The sequence below is a fragment of the Equus asinus genome, chromosome 3, assembly GCF_041296235.1.
Source record: "Equus asinus isolate D_3611 breed Donkey chromosome 3, EquAss-T2T_v2, whole genome shotgun sequence".
Classification (NCBI taxonomy): Eukaryota; Metazoa; Chordata; class Mammalia; order Perissodactyla; family Equidae; genus Equus; species Equus asinus.
In genome coordinates this window covers 130,453,177-130,478,034 of record NC_091792.1, presented here as the reverse complement: position 1 = coordinate 130,478,034, position 24,858 = coordinate 130,453,177, and the positions used below count along the sequence as shown (strand labels likewise).

Sequence of the window (24,858 nt, the reverse complement as noted above, 5' to 3'; positions counted from 1 at the left end):
TTCAAAATACTTTTAATTTCTTCTTTGACCCATTGGTTTTTTAGAAGTCTGCTGTTTAGTTTCAAACAATCGAGATCTTTGCAGAGATCTTTCTATTACTGATTTCTGATTTAATTCTGTTGTGGTTAGTGAACAGACTTTGTATGACTTAAGTCCTTTTAAGTTTGTGAGACTTATTTTATGGTACGGAATATGATCTGTCTTGGTAAGTGTTCTTTTGTACTTGGAAAGAATGTGTATACTCTTCCAGAATGTCAATTAGATCAAGTTGGTTGGCAATGTTCAAGACTTCTATATTCTTTCTAACTATATATACTTGTTCTATCAATTATTTAGGAAAGAGTATTGAAAACTCAGATTACAAATGTGAGTTTGTTTGTCTTTGCGGTTCTATCAGTGTTTTGCTTTATGTATATTGAAGCTCTGTTATTAGGTGCATAACCATTTAGGATTATTATGTTCTCTTGATAAGGTAGCCCCTTTATCCTTTATCCCTGGTAATAGTCTTTGCTCTGAAATCTATTTTGTCTGATATTAATACAGCCATTACTGTGTTCTAGAATGTTATCCTGGTATATCTTTTTTCATTCTTTTATTTTTAACCTATTTGTGCCTTTATATGTAAAATGTTTTTCTTAGAAGCAGCATATAATTGGATATCACAATCTGACAATCTCTCTGCCTTTTAATTGGGGATGTGTAGATTTTTGAATTAATGAGATTATCTGTATGCTTAGGTTGAGTCTGTCATCTTGCTATTTGTTTTCTATTTGTCTCATCTGTTCTTTGTTGCCTTTTTCCTCTTCTTTTGCCTTCTGTTGGATTTTTTTTTTTTTTTTTGGTGAGAAAGATTGACCCTGAGCTAACATCCATTGCCAATCTTCCTCTTTTTTTTGCTTGAGGAAGATTAGCCTTGAGCTAACATCCATGCCAATCCTCCTCTACTTCATGTATGGGATGCTTCCACAGCATGGCTGACGAGTGGAGCAGGTCCACACCTAGGATCTGAACCCACGAACTCAGGCCACCGAAGCAGAGGGTTCAGAACTTTAACAGCTTGGCTGCGGAGCCAGCCCCTGGATTGTGTATTTTTTATTATTTGATTTTATCTCATTTGTTACATCTTATTAGCTACCACTGTTTGTTATTTTAGTGGTTGTTTTAGGTTTTGTAGTATGCGTCTTTAACTTATCACCAGCTACCTTCAAGTGATATTATACCACTTAAGGTATAGTAAATAGTATATGTACATTTATTAGAATAGTGTTTGTCCATTTCTCCCTTCCTAGACTTCGTGCTATTGTTGTCATACCTGTTACTTTTACAGACATTATAAACCCCACAATACCTTGGCGTTAGTTTTGTTTAAACAGTTATCTTTTAAAGAGATTTAAATATAAGAAATATATATTTATCTGTGTAGTTACCATTTTTGGTGTTCTTCATCCTGTTACATAGATCTGTAGTTCCAGCTGGTATCGTTTTTCTTCTGCTAAAGGTCTTCCCGTATCATCATTTGTAGTGCTCTTCTGCTGGTGATGAACTCTTTATTTAGCTTTTGTGTCTGAAAATGTCTCTATTTCATCTTCATCTTTGAAAGATATTTTTGCTAGATTTAGAATTCTGGGTTGAAAGTTTTTTTCTTTCTTTCTTTCATGTTTTCTTTTAAAGATGTTGCTGCACTGTCTTCTTACTTGTGTTATTTCCAGTGAGAAATCTGTCATCCTTATCTTTCTTCCCCTATGTGTAAATCTATCTTTTTCCTCCATCTGCTTTTAAGATTTTATCTTTATCACTGGTTTTGAGCAAGTTGATTGTGATGTGTCCTGATGTAGTTTTTTTCATGTTTCTTGTGCTTGGGGTCATTGAGCTTCTTGAATCCAGAGGTTTTTAGTTTTAATCAAATTTGAAACATTTACAGCCGTTATTTCTTCAAAAAATTTTTTTCCCTCTTCTCACTCCCCACTTTAAAAACTCCAATTACATGTGTATTATGCCACTTTAAGTTATCCCACAGTTGATGCTCTTTAAATTTTTTTGAATTCGTTTTTCTCTTTCATTTTGGGTAATTTCTACTGCTTTATTTCAAGGTCACTAGTCTTTTTGTCTGTAATGCCTAATCTGCCATTAATCTCGTCTAATGTATTTTTCATTTCAGACATAGTTTTCACCTGCAGAAGATCTATTCAAGTCTGTTTTTGTTTCTTCCATGTCTCCACTTAACTTTTTAAACATATGAAATACAGTTTTAATAATTTGTAATGATCTTGTCTGCTGTTCTGATATCTGGGTCAGTTCTGGGTCATGTTTGATTGATTAATTATTCTCCTCATTATGGGTCATGTTTTCCTACTTCTTTGCGTACCTGGTAATTTTACCTTTTGGGCTGCTGGATATTTTTGTATTCCTAAAACTATTCTTGAGCTTTGTTGTGGGATGCAGCTAATTTACTCGGAAACGGTTTGACCCTTTTGAATCTAGCTTTTCTGACTTCCTAGGCAGATGTGAAACACTGCTCAGTCTACAGCTAGTTATTTCCCACTTCTGAAGCAAGACCTTCCTGAGTACTCTGCCTGGTGCCCTGTGAATGACGAGTTTTGCAATCTGGCTGTTGGGAACAGTGCCTGTTCCCAGTCCTGTGTGAGTGCCGTCATTGTTCCCACTAATCCTTTTGGATGATTCTTTCCAGCAGATTCTGGCCTCGCCAGTTTTCTCATATATGTGCAGTGATCAGTTCTCCATCAAAGACTCAAGAGGGACCCTCTGTAGTCTCCAGGCCTCTCTCTCTGTGCAGCTTTCTCCTCTCTGATAGTCCTCCCTGCAAAGTCTAGCCACCATGTTCTCCCCAGGCTGTCAGCTCAAGCTACTCAACTCAGGGAGTCACACTCCGCCTGTGTTCCTCTCCCTTTGCCATGGCTTGAAAACTCTCTCAAGGGAAAAAGGGGAGCAATCATAGGACTTACCTCAATAGGACTTACCTCATTTGTTTACCATCTCTCAGAGACCACTGTCCTCTGTTGCCTTATCCCAATATCTTGAAAACTGTTTTTTCATGTTTTTTGTCTGTTACTTTTGGTTGTTTGGGGTGGGAAGGTTAAATCCAGTCTGTTACTCCATCTTGGCTTAAACAGAAGTCCAAGATGTTATCATGTGTTTTTATTTTAATTAAACTTTTTATCTTGAGATCATTGTAGACTCACATGCAGTTGTGAGAAACAATACAGGGAGATCCTGTATTCCCTTTTCCTAGTTTCCCCCGATGCTCACGTTATATTATATATCACACCCAGGATATTGACATTGATAGTCAAGATACAGAACAGTTGTATCACTGCAAGGATCCTTCATGTTGCTGTTTTATACCCACACCCACTTCCCTCCTGCCCCCACCCATCCTTAATCCCAGGTAACAAATAATCTATTTATTCTCCATGTCTGTAGTTTTGTCACTTTGATAATGTTATATAAATGGGATCATATAGTATATAACCTGTTGGGATTGGCTTTTTTCACTCAGCATAATTCTCTGGAGATTTATCCGAGTTGTTGTTTGTATCAATAGGTTGTCCCTTTTTACTGATGAGTAGTATTCCGTGGTGTGGATATACCAGGTTGTTTAAGCATTCATCCATTAAAGGACATCTGAATTTTTTCCAGTTTTTGACTATTACAAATGAAGCTTCTCTGAACATTCATATACAGGTTTTTGCTTGAACCTAAGTTTTCATTTTTCTGTAATAAATGCCCAGGAGTAAATGTGAAGATACCAGTTCACATCCACTGTGATGGCTATAACCAAAAAGTCAGTTGGTGAGGATTTAGAGAAATCAGAACCCTTATGCACTGCTGGTAGGAATGTAAAATGGTGCAGCTGCTCGGGAAAACAGTCTGGCAGTTCTTCACAAGGTTAGACAAGGAGTTACCAAATGACCCAGAAATTCTGCTCCTAGGGATACCCAAGAGAAATGAAAATACATGTGCACACAAAACCTTATACATGAGTGTTCATAGCAACATAGTAATAGAAAAGGTAGAAACAACCCAAATGTCCATCAACTGATGAATGGATAAATAGCATATGGTATGTCTATATAATGGAATATTATTTAGCAATAAAAAGGAATAATATCCTGACACATACTGCAACATAGATGAAACTTGAAAACATTTTGTTAAATAAAAGAAAGCAGTTACAAAAGATCACGTATTATATGATTCCGTTTCTATGAAATGTCCAGAGTAGTCAAATCTATAGAGACAGACTAGGGGGTTGGGGAAAATGAGAAATGACGACTAAATGAGGCTTCTTTTTGAGGTGATAAAATGTTTTAAAATTGATTGTGGTCAAGTGTTATACAACTCTGTGAATATACTAAAAACCATGGAGTTGTAGATTTTAAGTGGGTGAATTATATGGTATGTGAGTGATATCTCAATAGTCTATTAAAAAATGAAACTGTAGGCATCCTTATCAGTTAGGCATATCTGTGTGGGTCTATTTCTGGCCTTTCTGTTCTATTCCAATGATCTGTGTGTCTGTCTCTCCACCGATACTACACAGTCTTGATTACTGTAGCTGTAAAAAAAAATTGAAATTGAATAGACAATTTTCCCACTTTATTCTCTTTTTTCAAAATTGTTTTTAGCTATTCTAGTTCCTTTGTTATTTCATATAAATTTTAGAATAATCTTGCCTATATCTACAAAAAATTTTGTTGAGATTTTTATTGGCGTTATATTAAACCTCTATATCAGTTGGACAGAATTAACATGTTTACTGTGATGCCAATCCATGAACACAGACTACCTCTCCAATTATTTAAATCTTCTTTGTCTTCTATGATTTTGTAGTTTTCAGCATACAAGTCCTGTGCATGTTTTGTTAAATTTGAAAATTTTGGTGTCTATATGTTCATTGCTAATATATAGAACTACAATTGATTGTATCAGGTGGTTTTTTGTTTTTATTTTAAACTTAATTTTATAATTTATTAATAGCAAAAATGTTTAAAATAACGTGATTCAAAAGTTATTCTTAAATAATAAGGGTATTTTCTGTAAGTGGAAAGTCTGGAAGTCAATTAAGCTCTAATATCTGAGAATTTTAGAACCCATAGACTATTGAATCACATGCACACTCTCATTTTGCTTATTTTCTTGGGCCTGCACCTTGTGCCTATAGTAAGTATTCTCAGAGTCTTCCTTCATCAAAAATATGACACTTTTTCTCTTCACATTAGAAGTATGTTTAACATAAATGCTGAAAGTCAACATTTTCTTGACAACCTTTTATATTTCCATGACTGGATTTTTTTCTAGACTGGTGTCATTCAGTATTTCTACATTGAAGACTGGCAATTTGTCAATGATTATCGACATCCTGTCAGTGTGAAAAAGATTTTTCCTGACCCAAATGGGACCAGATTAGTTTTCATTGATGAAAAAAGCGATGGATTTGTCTACTGTCCAGTAAGTCTAGAAAATTTTTTAAATGCTTGTTTTTAAAGAATGCACCATATGAAGAAAACTGCTTTTAAAATATATTTCATATATAAAATCCTCTTAAACATCGCCGAGGATTATAGTACTTTGTTATCATGTTTGTAAGACATTTTCATGACTGTTTACATCAAGAAAACTTTTTCTGTTATTCTGCAACTTTTTATGGTGTCAGCCCCAGAGAGATTTTTTCATGGAAAAAGTTATTGTATTCTGTACCGCTTTTAATATTATTTACTGCGCAGTATCATGGTGTATCATCATGTACATGACTTTCTCTCCAGATAAGCAAAAAGCTTCAGAGGGAAGGGACTACACCCTGTCATATCTGCCCACAGGTATGGTCCCTACCACCCTGTCATATCTGCCCACCTTAGTTGATTTTCCTCTTTCCTTAAAGATGCTAGACGCAAAGAAAAGGTATTTTTGTATTAGATGATTAAAAACAGATGGACCCATTTTTAGAATCAGTTACTATTATTTTTAAACATCCTTGGTTTTTTTGAAAATAGATTTAGAAAGAGGAATTGTGGTGTTTTTACATCATTTGATGTACTTGGGTTTTTCATTTATTTTTGATATCCGGTTAATGATTTGCTGCGTTCTTGGTCACAGTCCACATAGCCTACAGCTGCTCTTGGACCCTTTAACTGCTCCCCAGGTGTCTGAGCTTTGCCTTAGTGAAGACGCCATTCGATGAAGACAGCTTTCCCCTCACCACACGCTTTGCTAGATACTAAGACTTCCTTCCTTCTGTTTCTCTCCCTCTCTCTTTCTTCCTGTCTTCCCTTCCTTTCTTTCTCTCCCTATCATTTTTTATTATCTTTCTTTCTTTGACAGATATAAAAGGCTTCCACAAGAGTGCCTCTATTATTTATTCTTATTCTTATTATTTATTCTCAACCCATTCCTCTCCCAATCACAAAACAGAATAAGAAAAATGACGTAAATGTAAAGATAACCTTGAGTTCCCTCTACTTAATAAAGACATTCAGTGTGTACAGATCTGCTTTCTGTAACGGGTGTAAGCAGAGCTGCCTTGCTTGCCCTGCGCAGGTTCACCGCCAGTGGAAACTGTTGCTTAGACAGGGCACACAAGAGGTTCAGAGGGTAAATCAGGTGTCTGACAGCAGTTCAAGTCAGACCTGGGGTCTGAGTGCTAGGGAAAGGGCAGAGACCTGCCCTACCGGCCAGCCCAGTGGCATAGTGGCTAAGTTTGCACTCTCCACTTCAGCGGCCTGGGGTTTGCAGGCCCGGATCCCAGGCATGGACCCAGCACCGCTCACCAAGCCACACTGTGGCAGCTCCCTCATGAAATAGAGGAAGATTGGCACAGATGTTAGCTCAGCGACAGTCTTCCCCAAGCAAACAAGAGGAAGATTGGCAGCAGACGTTAGCTCAGGGCCAATCTTCCTCACACACACACACAGAAAAGGACTTGCCCTAAAAAATGTGATGCACTTTTCCTTCTCTTTTTACAGTTTTCCTTTCCTTAGTAATTTCTGCAAGAGAGGCTAGTATGAGCTCCCTCATGGGGTTGGGGTGAGGTTTCAGTGAGTTGATTTTTCCATACGCGTGATCAGGTTCACGGTAGCTGTTTAGCCGCTGTTAGTTAAAGCCCTGCCCTCTTTACCTCTTTACCACCCTAAACCTCTCAAGTTCTGCCATTAACTCACTTGTTGCTGCTCATCTCCACAGCCTTTTCCAACTCTAACCTGCAGCTCAGTTAAGTTTTAAGAAGAAAAACCACACAGAAGAATGACTCTACGAGAGCACAGGCTGTCCCCAACCCAACGTGCGGAAGGGTCTTAGCTTTTATCCAAATTAAGATCTCATTCGTAGGTTAGAATTTTAGGAGTTTGGGCGGGATATCTGAGGGGAGTGTGGTGCCATAGGAATAAATTCCTCTGTTAAATAATACCCAGTCTTTCTAGAGTAAGGCCAGCTTGGCCAGGAAAGGAAAAGAGGGCTTGTGGTGTGGGGCCTTCCCTGCAGCCTCACACACAGGGGAAGGCTGTGCTAAGGCCCTTGGACTCTTGGCCAGTGGGCTGTGCATTTTATTTGATTTGAGCCCCCACCTTGTCTGCATGCTGCTATTGCAGCTCCATTTCCCACTCAGCATCAAAAAGTGTGAGAGAAACATTGCTCCTGTGATGTACCTGTATGAAAATATCTAACTATTAAACTACAACTATTCCTCTTTAAAACTCTTCTATTTACTTGCAGTTTCCCTTCATATGTATATTTATTCAACCTGTTTTTCCTCACTGTGTGGATGGTAGGGAAGTGACTCATGTTGTACAGGGAAAGATCCCTTTTTTCTTATGTGGGCCCTAACCTTGTACCCCATCACTCCTTATATGCCCATAAAGGATGACTTGTATTATATTATAGAAAGTTCGCAAACATGTTGCCCTTGAGAGAGGCAGTAGAGTGTAGTAGTTAAGTGCATGGACTTTAAAGACAGACAGACCTGGATATAAGATGAGGCATAATAATAACTAATACTTCTGTGCTGAGTACTCTTTACATATATCAGGGATCTCTTTTAATTCTCATGGCTGCCCCAGAAATAAATACTTGTCTTATTGCCATTTTACAGGTGAATAAATTAAGGCACAGAAAAGATTAGTAACTTGTCCAGGGTCACACAGCCAGCAAATGGTATCAGTGGTCTGAGCCCAGGGGCCTTCCTCCAGAGTTCTCACTTGGATGGGATTCCCAGGTTCCCATCTATAAACTGAATACAGTTCTAGTGCCTACTTTGTAAATAGGATGATGCACATAAAGCTTTTAGTACAGTGTTTGCCACATAATAAGCACTCAACAAATGGTTACCTTTTTAAAAAAATTTTACCACCAGTCGACTGGCACTGGTGGGCTCATCTTTACAAACTGAGCGTCAGGATCGCACAGTGGTTAGAAGCCTAGACTGTGGAACCAGGCTTCCTGGGTTCAAGTCCTGGGTCTTCACCTTATTAACTGTGTGACTTTGGGCAAATTTCTCGGTGCCTCAGTTTCTTCATCTGCAAATGAGCATAATAACAGTACCTGTCTTGTCGAGTGTGAGGTTAGAATTGAATGAGGTTACATGTGTAAGTAATCAGTACAATACCTGGTAAGCAACACTATCCAGTAGAAATATAATTTGAATCGCATATATAATTTAAAATTTTTTACCAGCTACATTTTTTTAAAAAGGTGAAAACAAACAGGTGAAATTGATTTTAATAATTAATTTAACTCAATATGATCATTTCAATATGTAATCAATAATATAAAAAATTATTAATGAGATGTTTTACACTCTTTTTTTGATACTAACGCCTTGAGATCCAATGTGTGGTTTACACTTACACACATCTCAATTCAGACAAGACACATTTCAGTGCTCAGTAGCCACTCGTGGGTATTAAATAGCCACTGTATTGGCCAGCACAGCTCTATAGCATTAGTTATTCTGATTTGCAGGAGTTTTATATTTCATTCTCATTTTGAGAGGAAGATAGGGAGGAGGCAGGTAGTTCTCAGCTCCACATTCAGGATGTATAGAAGCCTGTCTGCCTGAGTTATGGAATATATGGATTGATTATTTCCTAAAGGTCATATTATAGTAACAGTACATTTTATGTTTGTTGGAATACATTGGTTTTTAAATAAAACATACCCAGCAGAATTTAGCTAAATTTTAAATCATGTATGAATTAATTTCTGTTTCTTCTCTAGTTGGAATATTTCTAAACCAGTGTTATTGAAAATTTTCTAAACACAAGTGTATTCATAGTTTTAAATTTCCATCGTCTTGAGCAGCTTCAGCTTTTTTTTCTTAACCTGAACCTTTGTGTCCACACTTATAGTTTTTCCTGCAAATTTACCAAATTTTAGGTAAAACCCTTGGTTTGACATATAACAACAGTTTTTTTTTTTCAAGCTAGCCCTAGTATAGGAATGGGAAAAGAAACTTTCCTTTCTCTTACGGTTGGAGTGTCATCGGGTCGAATGGGCTGCAAACAGGCTGCTACCAAGACACATGGTGATGATTTCTGTACAGACTCAAGGCAATTCTGTAAATCCTGTTTTGTAGGTTAATGATGCTACCTATGAGATTCCAGATTTCTCACCAACCATTAAAGGTGTTCTTTGGGAAAACTGGCCAATGGATAAAGGTGTATTTATTGCTTACGATGATGATAAGGTGTACACTTATGTCTTTCACAAGGACACTATACAAGGTACTTACACCTTTTTGTACATTCATTGATAAATAAATTTCCATTGCAGTGAAATTAAAACATTCCTTTCTGATGCTTGTGGTGAGTATTAGCTTTTCAGCATTAAGATGTCTGTTTTATAATATAGGATCCAAGGTCATTTTGGCTGGTGGCACCAAAGTTCCCTTCTCTCATAAACCTTTGCTGTTATATAATGGAGAGTTGACCTGCCAGACACAGAGTGGAAAAATAAACAACATCTACCTTAGCACGCACAGCTTCCTCAACAGTTTAAAAGATGTGGGGCCTAACGAACTGAGACAAATGCTGACACAGACTTTAATGCTAAAAAGGTAGGGTTTAAAACAGTTCTCTGGAGCTTCTCATTTGCTTTTGTGATTTTAAGGTCAAATCCTATTAAAACCGATGGAGATAATAGTATTTACCTTGTTTACTTCACGGGATTATTGTGAGGCTCTGATAAGATAATGGATATGAGGATGTGTACCAATTCTAAAGGAAGTACTGTTATACTCTTGGTGCTTTATTCCAAGAAAAGCCCTTCAGAACAAAAAGGTTTCTCATCACGCGAATAGCGCAATTACCTTGAAATTCTAGGAAACCTAATTATTTCAACAGTATCTTAATTTCATCGTAATAAAATTTGATTTTGCCTTGCTTTTTCCTCTTCCCTGTTAGGGCCAATGGGAATTCCTGTGTGGTCTAATTCTTCTGACTCTCAAACGTTGCTGTTTCTCAGGGTCCCCTGAGCTCCCTTCTTCTCACTCTAATTATTCTTCTTGGGTGAATCTCCTCTACGTACATGACTTTGGTACCATCCATACAAGACTGACTCCAGATGTGCGTCTTCAACTTAAACCTGTGTTTACCACTGCCTACCAGTCATCTGTATTTGGGAATCCATGAGCTCCTCAAGCTTGCCCAGTTTAAAACAGCTCATCATTTTCCCCAGCCCTCTCTACTCCCCCTGTCCTAATCACACATGAACATGCCCCAACACACACTTACACCTACACACACCCTGATCCTTTTCTCCTCCTGTATCCCCGCATCTTAACTCAGGCCCTCACTTGGAATAATATATAATGCAACCACTTCCTGGCTCCTCTCTCTGCTGACAGCCTCATGACACTCTAATCTCTTCACACACTTGAAAATGGGTCTGATCCTCTCATTCCCCTGCTGAAGATCTTTCACTGACCTCCCATCACCCTTAGGAAGAAATCCCTGCTCCTCAGAGACCTCAGCGTGACATACTAGGCACTTGATGATTTGATACCAGCCTTGACTGTGCCCACTTCTCCACTCCCTCTGTGCCACTGGCTGCTGGAATTAGATGTTTTTCATGCTTCTTTGCCTTGGCACATGCTGCTTTCTCTTCCGGGAATGAACTTCCCCTATCTCTGTACGTAGTTAACTCCTCCCTCTTCACCATTCATCGGAGCCCTCTCCTGCCCCAGGAAGCCTTCCCCTGACCGACCACTGGCAGTCTAGGTTGGGGACCTCTCTGATATGTCACCTCAGAGTCAGGATGCAGTATACTCAGTGGTTTAGAGCACTTTACCACTTTCCACCGTGTGACTTGGGCTAGTCTTTGAAGACCTCTAAGCCTCACTCTCCTCATCTTTAAGAAGAAATAGTAATACGTGGTGGATACAGTTGTTAGGGTAATCCAGTGAGAGAATTTATGCACAGTACTTAGCACAAAGACTCGCATATTGTAAGCGCTGCATTGTCTCTGTCATACTGTGTTATAGTCATCTGCTTACTTCTGTCTCTTCCACCTTTCCCAATTGTGACCACCTAAAGGACAGTGACTTTGTTTGATCTTTGTGTCTTGGTTCCAAGCACAGTTCCTGGCACATAATAGGTACTCAGTAAATGTGTTGGATGGAAAAATGCATAGGTGAATAGATGGATAGACGTAATATATTCATTAATGTAGGAATTCCACAAAAAGCTTAATTGGTACTTACGGTCATGTTTTAAATCAGAAGTCAGCAAACTTTTGCTGTTATGAGCCGAATGGTAAGTATTTCAGGCTTTAAGAACCATAGGATCTCTGTCACAACTACTCAAGTCAGCTGTTGTGGCGCAAGAGCACCTGAGAATTGGTACAAATGGGCTGATGAATGGCCGTGTTTCATTCGAACTTATTTTCAAAAACAGGCAGCTGAATGGATTTGGCCTGTAGGCCACAGTTTACTGACCCCGGTTTTAAACTTACAAATTTATAGAAATAGAGTAGTAATTTTATTAGACTTATGTGAGAACAAAAATAATTTTCATGTATGTGTGAAGTAAACCAAAAAGTAAATAAATAAATAGAATTAGTCGTTAATGAGAGAGGGTGGTTACACAGAGTAGATTCAGATTAATAAAAGAAATTCAAGGAAAAACATCTCCAAAAAAGGAAGAAAAGTTTCTGTAGTTTTTCATAATTTGGAAATGATGATCACAGATTAAGAAACGTTTTGCAAAATTTATCTAGGCCGTAACACTAAATTATATGTAATCTGAAAATTACCTAATAGGGAACAAGTAGAGTGCCCTGATTAAGCTTTATGTACTCAAATCCTAGGTTCTCCGATGCTTGGGAAATGTGCAGGATTCTGCAGGATCACGCTGCCTGGAACGAGTTGGCCAGAGCTTGTCTGCACCACATGGAAGTGGAGTTTGCAATTCGCGTTTACCGGACGATCGGAAATGTTGGCATAGTGATGTCCTTGGAACAAATAAAGGTAAACAGCATTTTACAAGACCTACCAGTTTAGGATTTAAATCTTATTTATTCAAAGGTTTTACATTTATGCAGTTACTCTTAGCTAACTCATAAACACGTTAATTGATAAAACAATTACCACTTCCTACTAAGCGAAGTATTTTTTTTAAAAAAGAAAAAAAAGTAAACCTATGTATTTCTTCTCATTAACACTGCTTCTATTTGTAGGGAATAGAGGACTACAGTCTTTTGGCAGGACACCTTGCCATGTTTACGAATGATTTCAACCTGGCTCAGGACCTGTACCTTGCATCCAGCTGTCCTGTTGCTGCCCTGGAGGTATGGTAGCAAATAAGCAGGGGCAGAGGAATGTGTAAAGGAGGCTCTCACCTTTTGTATTTAAAGTTAAAATTTCTTGGTACCAGACACCACATGCCTTCCCCCTCCTAAAATTTAGACTGCAGCTTTAAGAACCCCTGAGTACTCATTAACTTCAAAACATTTTCATTCTACGTTCTGTGGAGCCATAAAAGGCATGATACTGTAATATTATAAAATAATTTAAAGTCTAAATGTGTCCGTAGAGAATAGACTATGTAACTTCCAAAAACATATCCAAATAAACACAGCCACCGTTTATTGAGTGCTCACCGGTGCCAGGCACTTTGCTAAGCACTTAGCATATTTTAGTCAGTTTAACCCTCACAACAATTCTGTGAGATAGTACTATTATTTTCTCTATTTTCTAAATGGGAAAACTGAGGTGCATTTATCCTCTATCTATTGTATGAACTTCTCTTGTGTATTAAGAGGTGGGCTAAGGACTAGTGTACCATCACTAGCTCCCCAGAGGTGAGCACTGCAGGGAAAGGACTAGCACAGAGTGAAGGACCCAGTTCAACGCAAGGAAGGAGAGAGATGTGGCTGCCCGGAGTAGTGATTAAGAACACGGACTTTCGAGTCGGGCATGTCTGGGTTCAAATCCCAGCTCTGTGTAAACTTGGACAAGTTATCTTATCTTTCCGTGACCAAGATCCCATTTCTTTAAAGTTGGGATAACTACTTAGCCCACAGGGTTGTTGTAAAGATTTAAAACTGAGATTAGATTTTTTGGAACAGTGACCTAGCAGTTGTAAAGACACAAAAGGGGTAGCTGTTGTCATTACCATTTTTCCACCTCGAACCAGCATTTCCACAACTACGTAGAGGAGTTGGTTTTGAAAACATATTTGCAATTAATATCCAACTTCCCTTGTTCAAACTATTTTATAGCAAATTTTAATTTTAAGTTTTAAGTGAACTAAATTAATTTCTTTAAGAGGAAATTGAAATAATTTTACAGTGTTATTTAAGGTCATTGAGGACACCCTGAGAAGCTTTCAGAACTTGGATTGGTATGCACTAATGTAGGAATATGCTGTGATGAGTGAGGGCAAAGACGTCATCTTAGCTCTTCTGCCTTTTGCTGTGGACACTTGTCACGTGAGACTAGATTTGTAAAGGATTTGAGGTGATGGCTTCACAGTGGAGACGGGTGATTGCTCCCTGTCGTTCCTTAGCCTCACTTTGAAGGCCGATGAGTTAGCTAGATAAAGAGATCAGAGGCGAAGCCCTACTGCCCGACTCTGCCACATACTAACAGTGTGAGTTCATGTGCAAAACTAGCCTCTCTTTACTTCAGTCTCTGAATCTCTAAAATGGGCGCAAGAACAGTTGATTGCAAAAGGCCTAGTTGTGAAAAGTAAAAAAGCTCGTGCCCTAGAACAGTGCCTGGCAGAAAACAGCCCTTGAAAAATGTTAGCTATTATTAATTCTTTACAAAATGTGAATAAAGTGAGGAGTGATCTCTAAAAACTCTTTAATAATTAGTTTATATTTGAAATTGTGCACCAGACACAGATAGAAGACCTCGGGAGCCAGGGAGAAAGACTCATTCACTTTTTATTTATGTGTGCTATTATGCATGTTGTGACATAGCTTCAGATTTTCTCAGAAAATAATATCAATTCCTATAGTAAAGTATTTCTCAACTTTTGTAATCTGCCCTCTAAGAAGAAAAATTAGTTTTAATTTAATTAATTGATTGAACTTTAATTCAATTTTTCCCTATTGAGAAAAATTAAATACTAAAGATAAAGTTTTTGTTGGATAGGATTGAGTTTTAGAGAGCCACAGACCACTGTAATAACTCAGAGGTTTTTGCTCCGCAAGAGCAAAAAAAATTTTCACCTCCTTGGGGCTCTGTCGCCCCCACTGAGAATGTATGCCATAGAAATGTATTATCTTTGCAAAGATCAATTCCGTTTTTTAAACAAAAAGTTTTTGTAATCACTCTTATTAAAACTAGCACTATATAGTGACTGTGCAAAATAATTTGTTCATTTGAAATTAAGACCTTTCTCTTCCTGATAGATGAGAAGGGATTTACAGCACTGGGACAGTGCTCTACAACTGGCCAAGCGTTTAGCCCCAGACCAAATACCATTTATATCAAAAGAATATGCTATTCAGCTTGAATTCACGTGAGTCCTCCTCTTTGTATGTTTTAATCGGTATCTAATTACTGAATATCTTCAATTCTAAGCTGCCATTTATTATAAGGCCCTCCACTGACTTAATAATTGCTGAAGAGGGAAAAAGCCGTATTAATTGTACATCCAAAAAATATTTTTTCTAACTAATAATGTCTTATCCATGCATGTACCCACTTTCATTTTCAGCATCAAAATCTAAGTTTGGGTCCAAGCCTTTTCTACATTCAGAGTCTGAATATTGTTTTGAATCACATTTGGCCAGCAACACTTATGCATAGCATCAGGGTGACATACCCCTTTTCATAACCTTTGCTCATGATCTTGACCCCCTTGAACATTTTGAGGATTTGAAGTGTAATTTCCAGGTATAGTGAAAAATACCAAGTTTTAGTCTATAACTTCCATTTGCTTAAATTTGTAGTTTTTCTTTTTTGTTAATTGAATTGCATATGGATAAAAATTCAACAGTTAATGTTGAAAATCAAGCCAGAAGCTTTTCACGGGCAGATATTCAGTGCTTGAGTAATGATCCTTCATGATGCGTAAATAGGCTTCACAAATCTTTCCTACCTTTGGAAATGCCGTAATCTATTCTGAGAGATTTAGAATTTTCTAATGCTCCTAATTGCATGACAGTCTTAATTGTCAGAAGTCTTAATCAACAGACTATACATTTTTATTTCAGTGCTGCATAAAGTGTAATTTTAGAGGCATTCAGGATCCAGCTTTAAGCTCACACTCAGCCATGGTTAATGCTACTAGTGCAAATACCTGCAGAGACAACAAAGGAATAATTTATTTGCAAATATAAGTTCACATGTGTATGTACAATGACACCACATCACAACCGGACAATTACCTTTCAGGTTCATTGTAAGATACATTCCAATTTCAAAAATAGTGACATGTAGAAAAATATTATTCTTTGAACAAAGAAAATATGGTTTTAACATTTGATTTATACAAAAACATTTTTATATAGTTCTTTATTTTCATACAGACTTTGGATTCATTAAGAATATGACACACAGATAATAGTTGGAGAAATTATTCTATCAAAAAGTATTCTTTGGGGCTGGCCCGTAGCCGAGTGGTTAAGTTTGTGCACTCCGCTTCAGCCCAGGGTTTCACTGGTTCGGATCCTGAGTGCGGACATGGCACTGCTCATCAGGCCATGCTGAGGGGGGCGTCCCACATAGCACACTAGAAGGACCTACAACTAGAATATACAACTATGTATGGGGGGGCTTTGGGGAGAAGAAGAAGAAGAAGAAGAAGAAAAAACAACATTGGCAACAGATGTTAGCTCAGGTGCCAATCTTTAAAAATATATATATTTTTTAAAGTACTTTTTATTTCTAACCAGGATACCTTATTTTAAATTTTCCATTTTGCAAATGAAAACTTTTTGGATATTTTATTTCTTCTTAATCAACCTTGATTTACATTTGTCACCTTTCTGCCCCTTACAAAGTAAATCCATACATTAAAAAGGACAAATTGGAATCTTAGGGCATAACACAAGGGACAAGGCCCAGTGCCCTGGGCCTCCATCTCTATCCTGGAGGTGACAGAGTCTTAGAATACAGAACTTCTGTGCTAAAGAGAAAAGGGTCACTACATCGGGAGATGACCCCCCATATCCTGTCAGAGCACAAACACCCCAGTAACCCTTGGACCATCCAAAAGACATTGATTTTTTCTTCTTTCCAAGGAATTGAAGCTTTTGTAGTAGACTCTCAAACTGTCTCATTATAGTCAGATGAGCTGAGGCCAACGGACAGCCTATGCTTTCTTGTTGATATTTTTTAACCTTTCTGCTCAACACTTGACCAAGAAGCCACCAATTCCCAAAACTTTCACTGCTATTTGTATGCTGACCCCTGGACCCTGATCTAGACACATACCCTGGCCCCCAACAATCAGGAGGGTTTCCCTTGTGATAGCAGTAATTAACTAGGTATATCTCATCATCATCAAATATCTGAGTAGCCACCAGCTGCTGATTTTGACCGCTAAGGCCCTAGGTCTGTGCTCACTTCCAACAGTTGGTTTCATTATGCATCTAAGACCTTGATTGGGTCAAAGCAGGACCAGTCTATCAACTGTGGGAGGGATTTAGCTCTCTAGTCTGGGATTAGACTAATGAGCTAGATTCATATGGGAGTTCCAAAATAAAATAATAATAAAGTGAGTAAGCTAAAATAACATAAAAATAAAGTGAGAGTTCCAAAATCTTAACTTAGCATCTCCTAATTGGGCTTGCCAAAGGAAAACCTCAGGCTCCTGAAGGAGGGACTGTCATTCCTGTAGTCAGGAGATATTCCTAGCTGTGTTGATGTCATTGGGTCCAAATATTAGAAATTTCCACTTAGAAACATTGCTGCCTGTGGAGCGCTGGGCTGTCCAAAACAAAGTTCTCAATCAGCGGAACGGCTTTTCTTCCAAAAGATTCCTTGTACACCAAGAGATGAGGAAACCGAGTGAGGCCTAGTTGAAAGACTTGCCTGAACAGATAAGGTGGAGCTCAAATGGATCTCAAATAATGCCATTTTCAGAGCCAATTAATTTATTCTGGAGGAGATGGTTTCTCAGGGGAAGATGGATCTCCAAGTGGGTCTTATGCAAATCATTGATCCATTCTGTCTCAAATAACAAAAACAAATTGAGATAATACATATGTCCTGTGGATCTGCAGATCCATGTTGGCATCAGTCATGGGAATCGGGAGTATTGCTATTTATATTGTGTATAATGCTTTTTATCAGAGTGAGAACCAGGATCCCCAATACTGTAATCCTCAGCGTGTTCCTCCATTTCTACCCAGATTCTCTGAATTCATATTCTATTTATAAATATTGGGTCTTTGGAAAATGCATTGTTTTTTATGGTCACATATTGTCATTTAGTGCCCCAAAGGAGATGACCAAAAGTGGCCCATGAAATTTAATGTAGCTCCCCAAAATGCCTAGCATACAGCAAAGTCATTACCTTACAGTCTAGTATAATTCACCTTAATAATTATTTTTGAAGTAGTAAAATAATAATAGACTGCACTTGAAAAAAATGCTTGCATATATGTTGTATATCACATCTTTTGTGAGCCCAGGCAACTCAGTGACAAAGATTATGTTTTAAATCTTATACAGTCGTGAGCTGCATAACGACATTTCAGTCAATGACAAACCAAATATACGACAGTGGTCCCCTAAGATGAGTACCATAGAGCCTAGGTGTGTAGTGGACTGTACCATCTAGGTTTGCGGAAGTGCACTCTATGATGTTTGCACAACTACAAAATCACCTAACAATGCATTTCTCAGAACGTATCCTCGTCATTAAGCAACATGTGACTGTATATGTAAATAAGATACTTAAATATGTATTAAAATTCACTCTGATTTTTCTTTCAGGGGTGATTATGTAAATGCATTGGCTCATTATGAGAAAGGAATAACAGGTGATAATAAGGTAACCTTGAATAAAGATAAGAGATGCATTTTTATCTTTGGGTGTGTTATTTCCACTTAAATTGTCTTATTTGCACTGTATTTATTCAACATCTAGCATGTGAGCGTTTTTTCAGTTTTTCAACAACTTTGCAAGGATATAGTTACATCATTTTAAAATATTTTAAACTCTTAAAAACTAAAGATGACAATATTTTTATCAGTCTAAAAAAGATATGTTTTCTTTTGCATCCTAAATATGAGCTGCTTATTAAGGTTGTAAGATTTTTCTCTTTCTACTTACAGGCTAACTATGATTTTCATAAGGCTTTCCTTTTTACTCTTTTAAGAAGTTTCAATAACCACTTTAAAAGTGAATTCCCAGTCCATAGAAGTTCACCTACCATTTCGTCTCTCACGCTGTGTCTTTTATGATGAACCTGGAAAGCGTGCACTTTACCCACTATTCCAGCACATTCTCCCACCCCAGAATTTTAGCTCAAGAAGCTAAATTTTGCAATAAAATTGATGTTTTAAAGTTAGGTGATGTCTTGCAAAGGTTGAAAATCTTTTTGTTTTCTGTTTTATATTTAACATTTCTATTACAAAAATAATACAATTTCATTATAGTCAATTTAAAAAATCACCAAAGTATGTTAACATGAAAAGTGAGATTCCAACATTCTCTTCTATATCCACACCCCTTAATGGTAACCACTATTAATGATTTCATGTATTTCCATCTAGAGTCTCTTCTAAGCATACAACTAGGTATGTAATGTGGATTTTTCTAAATATGAAATCATTCTTTTTCATTCATTCAGCATAGATCACCTGAGAATCAATTCTGTGAAAAGCAGCATTTTGCTTTCTTCATGGTCTTTCCAAGTCAATACATACGAATCTGTTTTAATCTTTTAAGAGCGTCTAATATTCCATTGTTTGGATGTACCATAGTTTTTTCATCCACTCCCTTATTGAATTATAGTTTGTTTTGGGTTTTTTTTACAATCAAAAACACTGCAATGAATAGTCTGCCTAGTATGTGTATCTTTAACTACCTAAGATAGTATTTATGAGGGATATATTCTTACAGGTAGGATTTCTAGGTCATAAAATGTGTGCTTTAAAATTTGTATATTGCTCTCCAAAAAAATTGTAGTGATTCGTACAGCTATCAGTTGTATATGAAAGTGTCCATCTCCCCCACATTCTCATAACACTGAATGTTATCAATCGTTTTATCTCTACCAATTTGATTAGCAAAAAATATTTTATGGGTGTTTGATTATTGGTGAAGTTGAGTACATTTTATTTATTTGTTGGCCAGTTGTGTCTATATTTTTATGAGTTGTCTAATCATGTCCTTTGCTCATTTATCTCTTGGGTTTTGACATTTTCTTTGGCTACGTCTGTTTTAGTTCATGCTTTATCGGTGTTCTCAAATACAGTAACTACTAGCCACATGTGGCTATTTAAATGATTTAAAATTAAATAACATTTAAAATTTAGTTCCTCTGTCATGCTAGCCATGTTTCAGTAGCCACTTGTGGCTATTAGCTACCATGTTGGACAGTGCAGATATAGAACATTTCCGTCATCACAGAATGTTCTACTAGATGTGCTGCTTTACATAAAATGTAATTTGATATTACATTTTACTAGTGCAGATTGGTTACTTGAAGAGTTCTTTAGCTATCTTTAATGAATTAAACAATTTTAAATAAATTAATAAAGTTTTTAATGTTTACTTATGCCTAGTAGAGAAATCTTCAATTTGATAAACAGTTTTTTCCTCTTAATTTTATTCATAGCGTTTATGTTATATATCCACTATATTACTTCTTACATAAAATTTTATACCAAGAAGACATACAAAGATATGCAAGGCATCATGACAAGGGATAGTAAAAATTTGATCATAAGCATAAAATATCTAGACATCTGAAGAAAAAAAATATAACTTTGTAACAGATGATTTTTAAAAAAAGACTCAATGTTACTTCAAAATCTTTAGATTTGCCTGAAAAGATTAATGAAAGTAGACCATAACCTTTGGGCTCGTTTTAAATTTAAATTAATTGTTTGGCTGAAATACATCATTTTAAGTTTGGGTCTGATTGTTAGTTATCGGCCTTATCCTTACAGGAGCATGATGAAGTGTGTCTGGCTGGAGTGGCCCAGATGTCCATAAGAATGGGAGACATACGCCGAGGGGTTAACCAAGCCCTCAAGCATCCCAGCAGGGTCCTTAAGAGAGACTGTGGAGCCATCCTGGAGAATATGAAGGTGAGCTTTTCTGTGTGCAAATATTCATGTGATCTTAGGCATAATAAATTGAGTACTTTAATAATCTCATATTATTTTAGCAATTTTCAGAAGCAGCCCAACTGTATGAAAAAGGTCTCTACTATGACAAAGCAGCATCTGTTTACATCCGCTGTAAGAACTGGTAAGAATTTGCTGGAATTTGTTCTGAGCAAGTGTGAAAGTGAATGGGTCCGATGGTCTCCCCGCCTTTTTCCTTGCTGCTCCTCCTGCCTGTCTGTACGTCCTGTTCTGCCTATCTGGGCCTTCCTTCCATCTCCTTTTTCTTTTCTTATATGAGTTCGTATTTGTAGTTCTTTTTCCAGAGAATACCACATTCACTTGGTTTGGTATGGGGAAATCCGGATCAGATAAATTACTAGGGGAAAAAAAAGCCCTGTTGCCCCAAATTGTTAATGAACTAACCTTCATTTTCCCACAGTGGGTGGGCTGGTGGTGGAGGGTCAAGAGAAAAACCTGTTAAATCTTTTACCTGTAGGAGCCAAGATTTTAGAAAGATCATGCTAACTGTTTTTTGAATCCTAAAGACTAACATTTGATTGTAGGAAGCTCCTTTGGGGGTGACTATGGTGCTGATACTCTCCTAAACCTACCTTTCTAGGGCAAAAGTTGGTGAGCTTCTGCCTCATGTTTCTTCTCCAAAGATTCACTTGCAGTATGCCAAAGCTAAAGAAGCAGACGGAAGGTTTGCACACTTTCTCAAATTTACACAAATTTAATGTTTTATAAACTAACTGTTAGTATTTGCAACCCTCTAAGAAAGGCAAAGTTGAGAAAGACAAAAATCGTCTTTACCCCTCACCTGGCCTGACATGGCAGACTATTGAATTTTCCTCATACTTCATATGCCTCAGTCGATCCTTTATATGTTCATTTTATTTGAGGGTATTTCCTTTTATTTGAGGGTTAAATACTAGAAGTTGGAATTTTGATATAATATGACGTGAAAATGAAGTTAAGGGATAGTCATTTTATGAAAGAGGATAACTTAGTGATGCAGAGGGAAAGAAAAGTGAAAAGATGTGAATTCCACACCTATAGCTGCACCATTTAAGTCACAAAACAGTATTAAAATACAGCTGTGGACAGTTACCATCCTAAATAAACAAAGATCTCCTGCAACTTCGTACAAGAAACTCAAAGGTGCTAGGACGGAATAGGCCAAAGACAAGGAGGAGTCCCAGAGGAGGAAATACAATTCTGAAATTGTATTTCATGCGAACACGAAAGAGTCCTACTTCAGTAATAGTAAATTAAAGCAACAGTATATCATTTTAACCTATCATATTGGGATTTATTTTAAACTAATGATCATACTGTCAAAATGCACTTGTTGGTGGCCCAATGATGTTGTGGTTAAGTTCTCGCACTCCGCTTTGGCGGCCTGGGGTTCACAGGTTCGGATCCCAGGTGCAGACCTACAGACCGCTCATCAAGTCATGTGGCGGCAGGCGTCCAACTCATAAAATAGAGGAAGATGGGCACAGATGTTAGCTCAGGGCCAGTCTTCCTCACACACACGCAAACATGCATTTGTTATACATGACTGATGGGGGGGTAAATTTCTAAAGCCTTTATGAAGCTATTTGGCAATAGGTATTAAGAGATTTTTAAAGGTTAATACCCTCCACTTTCAGAAAAGTAACCTTAGGAAATAGATATTTATACACTGAATGTCTTGTTGTAATGGAAAGAGCTGGAGAGTTAATGGAGACTGAAGAGAAGTCTTGAGCTCCATCTAGAGGTCGACACACAAAGATTTTATATATCACTGTTAAACTACAGCTCTAATTGTGAAAAGTTCCATATTTTCTGTTTTCTAAAATAAGCCTATATTACTCTTATAATCTTCCCAGTCAAAAAAAACCAAGTAAAATGTAAAAAATTACATAGATATTGAAATGTGTTCATTTTCACATTTGGTGAATTCAATATTGGTATTTTAGTGTTCAATACTGGTATTTACAATTCAATATTGGTATTTTACTGTTCGTTTATAAACCCCTAAGAAGAACATTTTAGTGAGATGCTTCCTGGTATTCTTTCTGATGAAAAACAAAGAAGTTCAAGAAAAATAAGCAACCACCATCAATAAAAGACAAAAGTGTCTCAAACATTTCTTGACATTTTTCCCCCAATTGTGACAGTGTTAAGAAAGTTTGTCCGAACTGAGTATTTCTTATAGATACAAAGAAGCTGTTCTGGCGTATGAGAATGCAAAACAATGGAACAGTGTAATCCGCATCTATCTGGACCATCTCAACAATCCTGAAAAGGCCGTCAGTGTTGTCAGACAGACCCAGTCTCTGGATGGGGCCAAAATGGTGGCCAGGTAACATAATGCATTAATATTTTTGGACTTCCAAAAACTAGCGTTAAAAGAAGGGCCCACTTCCTCTTATCAAATAAATAAATTCAAATGGAATATTTATTTTTTCCTACCTTTTTTATTAGGTCCAAATGTTTAAATTCAAATACTGTTTGTTGTGGTCAGCATATGAGAGTATGTTTGTCAGATATAAGCATATAGTATAGAACTGCAGTTTAACTAATACACTTTTATTTTGAAATGATTTCTCATGGTTTAAAAAGATTTTATTTTGTAAATAACAAACTTAATTTAATGAGTCAAGCTAATGAAAGTACTTCGTTTTAGGTTTTTTCTACAGTTAGGTGACTATGGGTCTGCCATCCAGTTTCTCGTTATGTCCAAATGTAACAATGAAGCTTTCACACTGGCTCAGCAACACAACAAAATGGAAATATATGCAGACATTATCGGTAAATATCATTATTTTCCCTAATTTCTCTTTAAGATTTTTATCATAGAAACACTTTGACTCTTATGATCTAATGGTCAGATTGATGTACCCTCAAGCACACGTGCACACACCATTTAGACATAGACACACACGTATCCATATGTTACCTGTCAGATTCCAGGATCCCTGCTATCACCTTAAAGGTAAGATGGAATTATAAGACCGTTTTCAGAAATTAAGGTTTTCTGGGTGAATTCCAAGAGAGACCAGATTTCCCACATCCTGCTATTGATCAACCAGTGGGAAAGCAATCTTCCAAAACGAAGGTGACAGGACATGCAGAATGATATTTGAGAAAGTGAATGTTTTCATAAATTTTTTAAATTGAGTTACAAATTAAGAATATATGATTACTTTGAAGAAGAGTGATATACGCAAGACGTGGTCTTTAAAGATTCTGAAAGTCCAAAAGAGAAGTTTATAACCTGAGAACACCTGCTTATAGGTTTTCCTCCCATGTTTGCAATTACTCTTAGAAACTACTGAAAGAACTTTCAGATTTTCATTTTATGGGCCATTACTTGTGGTGGTGTTTTGCTTTGTTTGTGTGTGTGTGTGGTAAAACATACATAACTTAAATTTACCACTTTAACCATTTTTAAGTGTACAGCTTGGTTGCATTAAGTACATTCACATTGTGCAACCATCACCACCATCCATCTCCAGACCTTTTTCGTCATCCTAAACTCAAACTCTGTATCCATTCAACAGTGACTCCCTGTTCCCTTCAACCCCTGGTAACCGCTGTTCTACTTTCTGTCTCTATGAATTTGACTATTCGTGGTACCTCATATAAGTGGAATCATAAAATACTTGTCCTTTTGTGTGATTTTGTTTTTTAAAATTCACAAAATGCCCATAAGAATTGATGATAGGAGTCATGAGAAAACTTTTGTTTCAGTCTGTCAGGGAACAAATAGGTAAAAGCGTCTTCTAATATCTTAGGAAGTCATTCAGATAATTACTGAAAATAAATAGTTAAAAAAAAGAAGTACCGATAAAAGCAACATTAGAATTATTCATGTTTAACTTGACAGATGACACTTCTGTCCTAATGTTACAAATCACCATTGCACTAACACACTTCAGTTTTTCGAATTTCGTACGGATGTGGCTTATCCTATATCATGTACATACTCACCCCCACCCACCCCCAGAACAACACACACACTTCTCTCCACTTTTCTGTACCCGCTGCTCTTATAAACTCACATCTGCCTTGGGCTGGAGGCACAGGGCGGATGTCGCTTGGCTAGCGTCCTGAGCCTCCAG

The 24,858-nt window shown here is 37.2% G+C and overlaps 1 protein-coding gene across 2 annotated transcripts in view; it reads left to right on the top strand.

Annotated features, from left to right (window-relative positions):
• WDR19 (WD repeat domain 19) overlaps positions 1-24,858 on the top strand; it is a 92,558-nt gene that overhangs the window by 36,057 nt on the left and 31,643 nt on the right. For both annotated transcript variants that reach the window (XM_014827399.3, XM_044767699.2), the window contains exons 15-26: positions 5,320-5,469; positions 9,584-9,731; positions 9,859-10,063; positions 12,313-12,472; positions 12,682-12,792; positions 14,866-14,975; positions 18,401-18,458; positions 20,585-20,725; positions 20,806-20,888; positions 21,366-21,449; positions 22,950-23,096; positions 23,421-23,545. In XM_014827399.3, the coding sequence (XP_014682885.1) occupies positions 5,320-5,469; positions 9,584-9,731; positions 9,859-10,063; positions 12,313-12,472; positions 12,682-12,792; positions 14,866-14,975; positions 18,401-18,458; positions 20,585-20,725; positions 20,806-20,888; positions 21,366-21,449; positions 22,950-23,096; positions 23,421-23,545 (1,522 nt within the window). The remainder of the gene's footprint in view (positions 1-5,319; positions 5,470-9,583; positions 9,732-9,858; positions 10,064-12,312; positions 12,473-12,681; positions 12,793-14,865; positions 14,976-18,400; positions 18,459-20,584; positions 20,726-20,805; positions 20,889-21,365; positions 21,450-22,949; positions 23,097-23,420; positions 23,546-24,858) is intronic.